Raw genomic sequence first — 15,215 nt, 5'->3', positions numbered from 1 at the left:
CAACCTATATCCATATGCTGGGAGAAATAAGATGTTGTGTTTTCTTTTTCGTGCATTTTCATTCACAAACAATGCATTGAAGACACTGAAGAAAATGCATTTGATTGGTCCACTATTTGTAGGATTAAACTTGGGAAAGAACCATCATCAGAATGGGCTCCAGGAATACTAATGTATAAGTGGCAGTTTGCTATTGCTTGAACTTGCATATATTAAACTTTAGAAAATAGTAAAGGGCCAATAAGCTTATATCTTCAGAGAACCAGATTTTCTGTAAAATTTTTGAAAGCTTTTCTCTAGTGTACCAATTCCTATGCAAAATGTACTTTGGGAAACTTGACTCAACCATAAAGATCCTTTTAACTTTTCTGTTTCAATCATATTGGGAGAAATAGCTTCACGTTTTGAGAAACTTCCTTAACTAACCCCTGGGGGGCAGAGTTTCTGGTGGATGTCCTGTGGTGGGAAAGGGGGACACTGAGATCTTTTTGTACTGAGTTGACTACACCATCTTTCTCAGTGAACACTCATTGGAAGGGGCTCTCCCCATTACCTGACTGTACATGTAAGATACGTAAGAAGTCCTGAGGATGTCAAAGCTCTAATGTCTAAGACGCTTGTCTACTTCGGTAGCAGTTTGCTTAGAAAAATGTCATTCTTTCTGTATCCACAGGTACAACTCAAAGAATCCATTGAAGGTCTTCCTGCTAAAATGAATACTGAATTAGTAGAATCTGGATTGAACTTGAGTGCTGGTCAGAAACAACTGGTGTGCCTTGCCAGGGCTCTTCTCAGGAAGAATCAGATATTGATTCTTGACAAAGCCACATCATATGTGGATCCAAGGTGTGGAGCTGAGCCCCAGGAAATCTTGAACTGACTTGTAAATGTGGTAAATGGAAAACATTTAGTGAATCTTCAAAATGTTTCTAAGTGCTCGTTTGGCCTCATGGATATCTGTTGATAATATTAATTCCAGAAAACAAAGGAAAAAACCAAGACATGTTATATGGTGTTAATGTTGTTATGAGGAACCCTAAGAAAGCTGAATTCCTAAATCCAGCTCCTGATAGTTTCAAGCAATTTTGAGGAAAGACTAACTTTCCATCATTTTATGAAAAATAGTAAATTTCTAAGTAGAATTTTTATAGTTTTTTTAGGAATAAGACTATACTTTAAAGTATTGATTTTAAAAAACATTGTAAAAATATCATAGGATGTTTTTAAGTCTTAAGTCTGCTTTTCCTGTCTTTACTGAATTAAATCAACTTCTTTGTTTCTAGAACTGATAAGTTCATACAAAAAAGAATTCGTGAGAGATTTGCCCAGTGCACTGTGCTGACCATTGCACATAGGTTGAGCAACATTATTGACTGTGAATGGATACTGGTAAGACCCTCTCCATTGTAGTTGTTTCCATTTATGTTCAATTTTCAATGTATCCTTCTGTGTAAAATTTGATAGGAACCTCTATTAATTTTTCTGTTAGTTTCTTTTCTCATTCCTGGAAGTTACTAAAGTACTTAACTATACTTTTAGAATGCATTATTAAATAATATATCCAATAATCTTATATTTTCATATTAAAAGTTTATTTGAATTGTCTTTTTTATAATGGCCAACCATTAAAATATTCCAAACCCAAGTTTTAGCTCCATATTTTAGTGGGGTAGAACACAGTCATTTTCACTGTGTCATAGTTGTTTCAGCATTTTTGGATTCCCTTATAAAAAAATTAGCCTCTAGTTTAGACAGTAGGTTTATGGCTAAAGTTGCAGATTTTCTCAGGAGTCCACGAGAAGAAAAGGCCTAGTGAGAAAAACAGTATTTTAACTGAAAGGATTTAATATAAGGAATTTATTACATAGGGATTAGAGGGCTAGAAAACTGAAACACTGGGGTAACGATTTTAGAAAGCAGCTACCATATCCTAGGACAGATCTCCAGACCTGAAATCTCAGAAAAGAGGCCCTAAGGAATTGATGCTAAGACCTCCAAGGAGAGGTCACTGCTCGGTTGTGGTCATATTTGTGAGGGGGCAGGATGGGGCTGGTTCTCCAGGTGCTAATAGCCGGGAGCTGGAGTCAGGTCCCAGTGCTGAGATGCCGGTAGTAGCAGGATCAGGTAGAGCATTAGCGTTGTTTCCACCTTCAGTCTCCCTTTAGTGCCCCCTACTGGCAGAACCTAACAAAGGCCACCTGGCAAAAGGGTCTCTGAACTGTTGCAGTGACTTCTGCTTCACAGGTGAGAGTTTGGAAAGAAAGGCCAATCAGGGATGAGAGACTAAATAAACAATCAGCGAGTCTCTTAACAATAGCTTTGTTCTGCACACATGGCAAGCTCCAGGCTTTTGTCTCTGGATATCTGTCTAGTATATTCCTTCCAGGTTTGGTTGGCTCTTTCTTTCTTAGTAATTTAATATTTCCTTCCTTAGCTTGATTTCCTTCCTGCATCTATTCCTTTTCTCTCTCTTTTTCATTTTCTCTCTTTCTTTGTCCTTTTCCTCTGTTGCTTGCTCCGTTTCAATACATGTTAGGATGTGGCTTTATAAAACAAGAAAAGCATTCCTCATAGATAAACTTTGGCAGCAAATAATCTCAAGGAATGCAAGATACTTTGAGGTATTTTGATGGTCCATACAAAACAGGCAATAATCACTAATGAGTGGTCAGTAGTACCCGCAGTTCTTCATGTCTGATGATAATAGAACTGTCTCTTTTGACTTGGGCAGTTCCTGGAATATCGCCTCCCACCCTACCTCACATGCATTGTCAGATGGGACATCAGTGGGGACAATGAGTAGATACCAGCCTGTCAGCACTGAGGCAGTGCCTGTAGCCTCACTTCCTGAGCTGGACGTGCACAGGAGTGAGCTCTGGGGAGGCAGATGATGGGAGTGGGGCATCCCCAACCAAAGGGATGCTCTAGGCTCCAAACAGTGCATCTGTTTTCCTGGACTAGACATCACAGCAGGAAGTGGGCTCTACATGCAGACTTTCATGAGGAATAGGGTTACATTCAAGATTGCCCAACACTGACTCTTAATTTCTAGAAATGTTTTGTGTCAGGCATCCTTAGTCGTTCATTTTGTGTTCTTGATGCTAATTGACAAAGTAACCTTTTATTGCTAGATTTTACCTGTCTCTTTGTTCTTACCCCTCAACATTGCATTTCGGAGATTATCCCCTAAAGCACCATTCTTCCATTATAAATAAATGATGCTGACCTATTTCAAGCCCTTTGTCAGGCTTTAGACGTAGCAGCAGAAAGATGGCTTGATCTCCAGCTCAGTTAAGGGTCTGTTCAATTAAATTCCTTGCTCCTAAATGTACCCTGAAGATTTAGTTTTGGTTTTTGGTATTATAGCATTAATGTCATTAATGGTAGCAGATTCTTTTTATTATCTAATTCTTAGAAATACTGTCACCTTGGAATGTGTGGTTGGTTAGGGAAACTGAGGAAGGACAGAATTTGGACATGTCACCTGGTCTCTAGTCTTTCCTATTCTATTGTTTTCCTCTATTTCTTGGCATTGATCACTGAGGAAGGCTTTCTTATCTCTCCTTGCTTTTCTTTGGGACTCTGCATTCAGATAAGTATATCTTTACTTTTCTCCTTTAGCTTCTCTTCATTTATCAGCTATTTAAATAACCTCAGATATGCAGATGACACCACCCTTGTGGCAGAAAGCAAAGAGGAACTGAAGAACTAACTTCTTCATGAATGTGAAAGAGGAGAGTGAAAAGCTGACTTAAAACTCAGCATTCAAAAAACTAAGATCATGGCATCCAGTCCCATCTCTTTGTGGCAAAAGATGGGAATACAATGGAAATAGTGACAGACTTTATTTTCTTGGACTCCAAAATCACTGCAGATAGTGACTGCAGCCATGAAATTAAAAGACACTTGCTCCTTGAAATAAAAACTATGACCAACCTAGACACCATATTAAAAAGCAGAGTTTTTCCAGTAGTCATGTATGGATGTGAAAGTTGGACCATAAAGAAAGCTGAGTGTCAAAGAATTGATGCTTTTAAACTGTAGTGTTGGAGAAGACTTTTGAGAGTCCCTTGGACTGCAAGGAGATCAAACCAGTCCATCCTAAAGGAAATCATTCCTGAATATTCATGGGAAGGACTGATGCTGAAGCTGAAACTCCAATACTGTGGCCACCTGATACGAAGACCTGACTCATTTGAAAAGGCCCTGATGCTGGGAAAGATTGAAGGCAGGAGGAGAAGGGGATGACAGAGGATGAGATGATTTGATGGCATCACTGACTTGATGGACATGAGTTTGAGCAAGCTCTGGGAGTTGGTAATGAACAGAGAGGCCTGGCATGCTACAGTCCATGGGGTTGAAAAGAGTCAGACACGACTGAGTGACTGAACTGAGCTGAACTGTCACCTGGTCAGTCCTAAAGTGTTATCACTCAGCACCTGATCTGCAGATGTGAACATCTGTTTCCTCTGAACAAAGCAGCTTTGTTGCTATTATCAAAATATGCTCATTTGTTTAATGCTTTACTTACCGATTTGTTGTTTAGTCTCAGTCCTGTCCACCTCTTTGCGACCCCATGGACTGTAGCACACCAGGCTTCCATGTCCTTCACTATCTTCTAGAGCTTGCTCAAACTCACGTCCACTGAGTCAGTGATGCCATCCAACCAGCTCATCCTCTGTTGTCCCTTCTCCTTCTGCTTTCAATCTTTCCCAGAATCAGGGTCTTTTCTAGTGAGTCAGCTCTTCACATCAGGTGGCCAAAGTATTGGACTTCAGCTTCAGCATCAGTCCGTTCAATGAATATTCAAGGTTGATTTCCTTTAGGATTGACTTGTTTGGTCTTCTTTGCAGTCCAGGAACTCTCAAGAGTCTTCTCCAGCACCACAGTTCAAAAGTATTCAGTGCTCAGCCTTCTTTATGGTCCAACTCTCACATCTATACATGACTTCTGGAAAAATCATAGCTTTGACTAGACGGACCTTTGTCAGCAAAGCAATGTCTCTGCTTTTTAATACACTATCTAGGTTTGTTATAGCTTTTCTTCCAAAGAGCAAGTGTCTTTTACTTACCAATATCTCCTGGTAAATTTCTATAATCTCAAATTTTTCTCTCTTGATCAATGTCTATGAAAAAATCTTTAAAGAACTTTTATGAAGCAATGCCTGGCCAGTCCCTCCCCAACTTTCTAGTTTTGTCCCACTCTGCTCTCCCTCCTTCCTTTACAGCCAAAATCACACTGATGGTCTTTCAGTTCTGCAAATTCAGTATTCACTGTCTTACAGTGTGCCCTCTCTAGACTTTTGGATTAGTCTAAGGTGCCTGTGATGGCAATGGTGAGATGGTGGGACTTGGGGTAGATAAGGAAGTGAAGCCAAATGGACTGCACGATGGATTGAACATGGGATCTGAGGGCAGAGAAAGAAGTTGATGTTGGTTTCTGGGTACAGAGACTGAGCATCTGGGTGAGTAGGGAAGACAGAGGGAGAAGGGAGATGCTAGGGTTCTCTTTGGAGCCTGTCACCTTTGTGATGAATGACCTTGTTTCTAGGAAAGGATCTTACCCTTCACTGTGAAGCTTCCCTTCTCACTCCTGTGTTGGGAGACCTTCAGGGTAGGGCTCCCTGGTTGCGTTCATCAGTGATGTCACAGGCAGATCCCACCAGGAGATGTAAACTCGGCTACTTGTTTATATATTGTTCTGAACTGGTTGTGGTTGCTGACTCCTCTGGTAGGAATGGCAGGATTAGACCTCAGGGGACCTCTGCATTCCTCAGTTAGAGTTGAGGATTGTCCTCTGTGCTCCATTCACCCCAAGTATAAAGCTTGTATATTTTTCTAGAGCTTCTGATCACCAGTTGGCTTTCAATTCAGCAAAAACATCACCAGGAATGTTCTTTCTCAAAACTTTAATTTTTGAGGCAATGTTATTTTTATTGCTTGCTTTAGAAATATAGACATACCTTGTTTTATTGTGTTTCCCAGATACCATTTTATTTTTACAAATTGAGAGTTTGTCAAAAACCTACATTAAGCACGTCTATGGGTGCCATTTTTTCCAACAGCATTTACTCATTTTGTGTCTCTGTGTCACCTTTTGATAATTCTCACAATATATCATACGTTTTCACTATCATTGAAGTTGCTCTGGTGATCTGTAACATCAATGATCTTTGATATTACTACTATGACTTACTGAAGTCTCTTATGATAAGATTTTTTAGCAATACTTTATATATATATATACACACATATATACATACATTGTTTTTCTCATTGTTTTTCATTATTGTGCAATAATGCTATTGCACACATGCTTGGGTACAGTATAATGTAAACATAGCTTCTATGTGCCCTGGGAAACCAGAAAATTCATGTGACTCACTTTACTATGATGTTCATTATATTCTGGTATTCTGAAACTGAACCCACAATAGCTCTGAGGGATGACTGTACCTGTTTCCTTTCTGGAAGGCAAGTGATTGTGTGTTCTGAAAGCTTTAAGGACATACAGACAGGTCAATCTACTACAAAGTCTAATGTTCCAGGGGGCAGGTGGCCAGCCTGGAGGAGCGGCTGAGGAAGTGACAGATGTTTGATTTTCTTGAATCAAGACATTTCCCAACGCTGTGTATCTTATAAATAGCCCTCAAAGCTCAGAGTCTGAGAGCTCAAAGCACTAACTAATGATAACAACCCCAAAGGCCCTGGGCAGAATATAAAATGCTACAGACTGTTCAGTTCCAGTAATCATAGTCATGATTAAAACTTTCGTTTTCTGAAAATGAAAGAACTTTTGTTTTCTGAAAATGAAAGAACTTTCGTTTTCTTCCTTTGCTATAACCATACAATGATGAAAGGCTGGGCTGGGCCCTTGTCTCCCAGTGAAACAGGGGAATCGAACCATGTAAATATCACCAGTCCTACTGCCCAAATTCTCCCTGTCCTGCCCCTTTTTGAAGTATTGTCTGAATTAAGTGTTACTGGGAGACATTTTGTGCTAATGGGTTCCTTTCTGCTGTTAACAGGTTTTGGATTCAGGGAAACGGAAAGAACATAATCAGCCAAATAATTTGCTGCAAGATAGAAACAGCCAATTTTACAAGATGGTGCAAGAACTGGGCAAGGAAGAGGCTGCTGTCCTTGCTAAAAGGGCAAAATAGGTGAGGCTATTGCGGGAAGCTGTAATTAAAATTCACCTCCAGGATTCACTCTTCACAGGATCTCCACCAACGGTCTAGGAACAAGCACTCTGTGTTCTTTTCAGTAGAAGCCTCCATAGAGGAAGCGTCATGACTGGGTCTTTAACAACACAGGGCAGGTGGAAGGCAGGTCTGCTGAGAATCTGCAGTGGTGCTGGGGGTGGGGTCAGGATGTGTGAACCCTTCTGTGTGCGTGCACCGGTGCCTGAGACAGAGATTTTGGATTCGACTTCCCACATGTTTGGACTCTGGGTTCAGATTCTCATGGAACATAGAATATTTTCATTTTGCAGACCCTTTACATTCATTCTGATTGGTGCTCATTACATTTGTGATACAAGTTCCATCAAATAATATCCAGGAAATTTGAGAGTTTAAGGGGGAAAAAAAACCCAACTTGGAATATTTCGATTCTTGGAAGATCTTCCAGAGAAAGGTGTAGGTCTCTTCTGTTTCCTAACCTGTAAAGAAAACTCTTAACTGAAATTATCACTTTCTCCCTAATTCTTTGTTGTTTAGAATTAGGTCCATTTGCCACCTCCCTCCCTGACCGCCCCCCCCCCCAACCCCCAGCTTCCTCTACCTTCTAGACAATGAAATTGTCATCAGTACAAATCAAGAACTCACAATAGCTTCACACTGTAGTCTGAATGGTGCCTGAAGGTTTACACAGCACTTTCACAGAGATGAGATGTCTGAGACACTAAGCACTGTGTGTGGTGTGAGGAAGGGGCTCAGTGAGTAACATTCAGGTCACATGGTATCTTCCTAACAGAGGTGTAGTGGTAGCCAAGGTCTGGTTTAAGAGGCTTAGCCATTATCATGCCATCTGTAAGTCTTTCTGGAACCAGATGGGAGTAGGATTGGGGTTGATAGGAAGATAGAGGGAGGGAGGGAAGGTCTGGTGTTCTTACCCCTTAACATGTGTGGCTCAGGGTGGGATGTGGCTTCCCCATTGAAAATTTATCTCTGCATGTTAAATTATGGATGTATTTTCCATTCTTCATACTTTTCTGCCTTTCCCAGATTTTCACTTGTAAATAGAATAAGATTATTTGTGTTGTATTTAAAATGTCTTAAAGTAAACATGTCCCAGTATCTTAAGTACTTGTATATGAAAGATTTATATAAAATGTAGCCTTAGTTCATCACTGTCTCTTCTCAGTCCTCTCTAGAAATGAGGAAATGCAGAGCAGAACCTTCCGCTGCTCATCAGGTAGGAGACTTCCTGGGTCCCAGAGCTGGCTGAAGAGTTGACAGAGCTAGAGTTCATGCTTAGGCTTACGGACAAGGAAGTCTCTGTTCTGAACTTTTCATGAGTACTCACATTGTGTGCAAATGTTGAGAAGCTGAACAAGGAACTCTGTATTTTTTTATGCCTGAAATTCACAGAGTGTCTCCCAGTCAGACCATCCCTCCTGATACCTCGAGAGCCAGGAATCTCCCAAACCATTTTGCTCTTTTGACCTTAGGCATTTCACATCAAAAAGAGGTGTTCCCACCTGTATGTCAAAGTCTTCATTTTAAAACTATATTATCATGACATTGAGTAATCAGAAAAGGAACACAGAATTTTAGATTGGTCCAGATAATAAGATAATAGGACTCAAGCCTCTCTTTGTACAGGTGAGGAAACTAAGGTACTTTAGAAGGAAGGTGGTCCTATGTATATAACTGGTGTTAAGCTAGTTTGCAGCAGACACAGAATGAGAAATTTGGTCTTTTAGTAAATATTTTAAATCAAGTGTAACATATACTGAAGCAGACATAGGTCATAGAATTAGAAATCATGTGATTCCAGGTCTAGTAACCCTGCACATACTCTAACAATATTAATGGTAGGTTATATTTGTGTAGTTCTTTATAATTTATTTTATACAGTTCTCACATGTATGATTTCATGTAATCTCATGAAGGTCCATTTTTATCCCATGTCATGGATGAGGAGAGTAGTTACAGGGCTCACCCAAGGTCACAGGGCTGGTCCAGGAAGCACAGAGTAGGCATTGCTGGGGAGGCTGGGTGCTGTCCTAGGTACTGTGTTCTGTGTCGAGCCTGAGAACACTGCTCTTGTCACGTGGTAGCTAAGGTAGGGCCAGTCACCAAAGTTCACAGGGTGACAGAACCTCACTCTTGGATTTCAGTCCTACCACTGGCTCAGGTCACCTGTACAGAAAGAAATGTTTTTCTTAATTCTCATCCCATCTTGACATTATTTCTGCATATTCTGCATCCTCTTAGGAGGATAAACTGTCAGATTATCAGCTTTTTGAATGTGCAAGCATCAGGTATCAATGTATTGTTCAGAGATATAACACCAGGAGGATTAGCCTAAGTCACAAGGTTTTCACTCTAATAGAACAAAATTCATTCATCTGAAAAGAAAACCCAACATCTGGGAGAAATGCTTCCACATCACATTTTCTTGAACTCCTAGCTCAGGTGAGCAGATCACTGTCTGATTGACTCTTTATGGATGATCCATGAAATAGTAAAGCAAATACCACTTAGATACATAAAGCTAAATGGGGCTGTAGTTTGCTAGGGCTGCCATACAAAGACCAAAGAGTAGGTGACTTAAACAGAAGAAACTTATATCCTTACAGCCCTGGAGGTTGGAAGTCTGAGGTCAAGGTGTCAGCAGGGTTGGTTTCCTCTGACGTCTCTCTCCTTGTCTTGTAGACTCCATTTTCCCTCTGTGTCTCACATGCTCTTCCCTCTGTGTGAGCCTGTGTCCTGGTCTCTTCATATGAGAACTCCAGTCTGTTAGATTAGGACATACCTGTATGATTTCATTTTAACTTTCTTGCCTCTTTAAAGACACTGTCTCCAAGTACAGTCACATTCTATGGTACTGGAGGGTTTAGGACTTCAACATGTAAAATTGGAGGAAGGAGGGCCAGGGGTCTCCAAATGGAGGGAGTAGGCTGCAAGTGCCAGACATTTTTTATCTCTCTCTTAAGCTGCAGGAGGAAACAAACTACTAGTGATATACTTTTCCTCCTTCTCTATACAAATTCATATCCACTGAAAAAGAAATGCAAAAAGGCAAAATGATTGTCTAAGGAGGCCTTACAAATACCTGAGAAAAGAAGAGAAGCTAAAGGCAAAGGAGAAAAGGAAAGATGTATCCCTTTGAATGCAGAGATCCAAAGAACAGCAAGAAGAGCTAAGACGTCTTCCTCAGTGATCAATGCAAAGAAATAGAGGAAAGCAGTAGAGTGGGAAAGAATAGAGATCTCTTCAAGAAAATTAGAGCTATCAAGGGACTATTTCATGCAAAGAGGGGTACAATAAAGGACAGAAATGGTATGGACCTAACAGAAGCAGAAGATATTAAGAAGAGGTGGCAAGAATACACAGAAGAACTATACCAAAAAGATCTTCATGATCCAGATAATCACAACGGTGTGATCACTAACCTAGAGCCAGACATTCTGGAATGCGAAGTCGAGTGGGCCTTAGGAGGCATCACTACAAAAAAAGCTAGCGGAGGTGATGGAATTCCAGTTGAGCTATTTGAAATCCTAAAAGATGATGCTGTGAAAGTGCTGCACTCAATATGCCAGCAAATTTGGAAAACTCAACAGTGGCCACAGGACAGGAAAAGTCAGTTTTCATTTCAATCCGAGAGAAAGGCAATTGCAAAGAATGCTCAAACTACCACATAATTGCACCCATCTCACACGCTAGCAAAGTAATGCTTAAAATTCTCCAAGCCAGGTTTCAACAGTACGTGAACTGTGAACTTCCAAATGTTCAAACTACATTTACAGAAGGCAGAGGAACCAGAGATCAAATTGCCAACATCTGCTGGATCATGGAAAAAGCAAGAGAGTTCCAGAGAAACATCAATTTCTGCTGTATTGACTATGCCAAAACCTTTGACTGTGTGGATCACAACAAACTGTGGTAAATTCTTCAAGTGATGGGAATGCCAGACCACCTTACCTGCCTCCTGGGAAATCTGTATATAGGTCAGAAAGCAACAGTTAAAACTTAACATGGAACAACAGACTGGTTTCAAATCTGGAAAAGAGTACATCAAGGCTGTATATTTTCACCCTGCTTATTCAACTTACATTCAGAGTACATCATGAGAAATGTTGGGCTGGATGAAGCACAACCTGGATTCAAGATTGCTGGGAGAAATTTCAATAACCTCAGATATGCAGATGATACTACCCTTATGGCAGAAAACAAAGAATTAAAGAGCTTCTTGATGAAAGTGAAACAAGAGTGAAAAAGTTGGCTTAAAACTCAACACTCAGAAAACGAAGATCATGGCATCTGGTCCCATCACCTCATGGCAAATAAATGGGGAAACAATGGAAACAGTGGCAGACTTTATTTTCTTGGGCTCCAAAATCACTGTAGATGGTGACTGCAGCCATGAAATTGAAAGACGCTTGCTCCTTTGAAGAAAAGTTATGACCAACATAGACAGCACGTTAAAAAGCAGAGACATTACTTGGTCAACAAAGGTCCGTCTAGTCAAGGCTGTTTTTTCCCGTAGTCATGTATGGATATGAGAGTTGGACTGTAAAGAAAGCTGAGCACTGAAGAATTGATGCTTTTGAACTGTGGTGTTGAAGGAGACTCTTGAGAGTCCCTTGGACAGCAAGGAGATCCAACCAGTCCATTCTAAAGGAAATCAGTCCTGAATATTCATTGGAAGGACTGATGTTGAAGCTGAAACTCCAATACTTTGGCCACCTGATGCAAAGAACTGACTCATTTGAAAAGGCCCTGGTGCTGGGAATGATTGAAGATGGGAGGAGAAGGGGATGACAGAGGATGAGATGGTTGGATGGCATCACCAACTCAATGGACATGAGTTTGTGTAAGCTCTGGGAGTTGGTGACAGGGAAGCCTGGTGTACTACAGTCCATGGGGTCGCAAAGAGTATGACAGGACTGAGGGACTGAACTGAACTGATGCAAATTTAAAAAGAGTTTTCTTTTAAAATTCTGTTTACCATGAAGATACCTGGTTCCATCTGAACTTAACTTTTCTCAAACTTTGAGCTAATCAATGCATTTTTCTTATTGAAATCTTTGTCTTAAAAGCTATGTTAATGAACTATGTTTACCCTAGACTCTGTCTTCAAGTCAGTTCTCCCTAAGATTCAGAACAGACTTGACAATGAGTATGTTTTATTCATGCAAATATTCTCTTAAGCTAAGTCAGTGAGACTATATTTGCTTGGAAACCTGAGTTTCCTCAAGATTTATGTCAATCATTTTAGGTCCAGGGACAGTTCACCTTGTGCCAATGTTATCTTAAAATGCATGTTGTGTGAGGGGCCTGATACCAGTCTCTGAGTTTTGAGACATTTCCTTTCTCTAATTAGCAGACTGCTAGTAGCTATATGGATCTTCCCTGTAGCTCAGACGGTAAAGAATCTGCCTGCAATGAAGGAGACCTGCGTTAGATCCCTGGGTCGGAAAGATCCTCTGGAGAAGGGAATGACCATCCACTCCAGTATTCTTGCCTGGAGAATCCCATGGACAGAGGAACCTGGTGGGCCACAGTCCATGTGGTCTCAAAGAGTCGGACACAACTGAGCGACTAACACTGCTACTACTAGTAGCCATATAACATCTGCCTAAAGACTAGCAGGGGCACTCTTTCCATCCCCTTCTGATGTCTGTGTCAGAAGCTTTCTTTATCTCTTTTATACTTTAATAAAACTTTATTACACAAAAGCTCTGAGTGATCAAGCCTCATCACTGGCCCCAAATTGAATTCTTCTGTGGAGGCCAAGAATCATGGCATCTTTCATGGTTCAGCAACAGCCTTTCAGAGGGGACACAGTTCACCTCCAGGAATAAATGCCTGCCATCCATTCTGTTCTGTGATTAAGCAGACCTGGTTGAGGTTTTTTGAAGTTTCTTTGTTCGCAGGGTGTAACAGAGGTGTCATTTTGTCTATTCGTGAAATCACCTAATACAGCCCAGCAGTTATGAAGTTCTCATATCCTAGCTCTAGGAGCCTGGTCCAATTGGATAGATGGAGGAGGCACTTAGCATCCATGTGGCCTTGTGTCCCCCAGGGCCTCTGAGACTCTGGTCCTCACCTGTGTGTAGAGCAGGATGACAGCCCTGCTGTCTTCTTCACACTTATCACAGGGATCAAATGAGAGAGCAGATGCTTAAGTGCTTTGAGAATATAGAGAATTTTACAGTATAAAAGTGGGATCATTTTGTAAAAGGCTGTGGATAGAAACCTTGCCTCCCAATAATAAAACAAATATACCCATAGTTCTTCTAGGTCACTTTTGAGACTCGAAATCAGGGGCCCCCAACTGATGAATATCCTTTGCAGTATTCAGTTCAGGTATTTCAGACCATGAAGCAAAGTCCTTTTCAGTTAAAAGTTGCTAAAAATAATATTGTCTTTATAAAAAATTGTATGGAGAAGAGTTGTAGAGAAAGGAACCAGATGATTTTGGAAAGAATGTTAAGCAGTAGAAAATGAATTTTCTTTTGTTCCTTTAACTCTTTTTAGTTTCACCAAAAGAGTACATACATATATAATCACAAAATATGTCTAGCTTAAGAAAATGGAGGAGGGTGATGATATGTAATCAACTCCACCTCCACTCCCACCAAAGGCTTTATTCTTAAGTGCTTCCATTACAGTGGAAATAGTCTCAGATTTCAGCCATTGGGCCCAAGCATTCTTGGAGAGTTTATTTTTCTCCTTAAGTTACATTTAAATATATAGCATTTTGTATGCAGAGCTGTTTGGGGGTAGCAGGATATGTTAGCAACAAGAGAGTAAGGAAGTGCACTTACTGCGAAGGTAGGTGTCCTAGTGCTTTTCTGTTTCATGTGTGAAGTTCATTCTCTCTCATGATAATTCTGTTTACAGCACCCACAAATGCACTTGCAGTCAGGTTCTATGAAAGAGATCTGTAATCATGTGTCTAAGCAGCCCAGTTTGTGACATGAGTTAGCCTCTGATAGACTATAAATTTTCTGTTTTAAAGACTCAAAGGGAACTTTTCACATTCTTCTTTGAGGAAAAAGAGTTACACTTGAAGTTGTTTTTTGCCCAAACATGTTCAGAGATAAGGCTTCACAAGCCCTGACATTATTTTATTTTGTTACATGCATCTGTAAGGAACTGAGATACAATACAGCTACTAAAAACTGATGATTGTGGAACTTGACAGCACTTCCTTTCTTCTGTGTTCTGATTATACACTGAAAAAATACTGATATACCTGATATACTGAAAAATACTGATATAGCTGTATCTCTTCCAGTTCAGCTAGAATTTGGTAGAATTCAAGAGCTCAAACATCTGGCAGAGATCTGTCCTGTTATTGGGTATCATCTTACATTTTAGAGAAGTCTCTTGGTTGAGTGATTGTTAAAGCATTTGATTTTCTTTTCATTCTTGGGACCCACTATCCACAGATCACATTTCTATAGGACCTATAACTGCTTTGCCACACAAATTAAATACCAGGATATTTCATACATATATGCCAGTGTTTCAGTGCTTGCCAATCAGAGTTTATAACATATAAAGGTAATAACCCGATATTAACATCCAAATCTGTTGTGCTCCTTTTACATGTGAAAATGACAAACCCTGTTCCGATGCTAGTTTTCCTATCCTCTTTGTTACCCTGTTTTTAATTTATTTCAGGGAATAAAATGATTTTGTGTATCAACTTACTGTAGTGATAAAGCATATCTCTGAATCAGAATGATCAGATATCTAGGAGATCTATAGGTTATTTGGCATTACATCCAACCCCACTGGGGGTTTTTAATGGGGCTACTTCCTCCATAGAATAAATACAGCCCTGGTTTTCTAAAACTATGTCTCCAATAGTAATATGATTGCCTCACATGAAGAAGGAAACCTAGAAATGTGTTGCCTTAGGAGGAGGACTTTAAAACTCTTAAACATGTTTTTGTCTTTTTCTCCCTCAGGTGTACTTCAAAAGGAGACAGCCAGATGTTACCCACAGTGACCTTGTGGTTATGAATGTTTC

The 15,215-nt window shown here is 40.2% G+C and overlaps 1 protein-coding gene across 1 annotated transcript in view; it reads left to right on the top strand.

The window, feature by feature from the left end:
* The window catches only part of LOC128057632 (ATP-binding cassette sub-family C member 4-like), a 200,875-nt gene extending 193,713 nt beyond the window's left edge, over positions 1 to 7,162 (top strand). Inside the window, 3 exon segments of the mRNA XM_052650093.1 lie at positions 674 to 846; positions 1,284 to 1,389; positions 7,028 to 7,162. Of these exon segments, the coding sequence (XP_052506053.1) occupies positions 674 to 846; positions 1,284 to 1,389; positions 7,028 to 7,162 (414 nt within the window).
* Positions 7,163 to 15,215: the final 8,053 nt, after the last annotated feature.

Source organism: Budorcas taxicolor, chromosome 12 (assembly GCF_023091745.1).
Source record: "Budorcas taxicolor isolate Tak-1 chromosome 12, Takin1.1, whole genome shotgun sequence".
Taxonomy (NCBI): Eukaryota; Metazoa; Chordata; class Mammalia; order Artiodactyla; family Bovidae; genus Budorcas; species Budorcas taxicolor.
The sequence above is the reverse complement of the archived record's forward strand: the minus strand, read 5'-3'. Positions and strand labels throughout refer to the sequence as shown.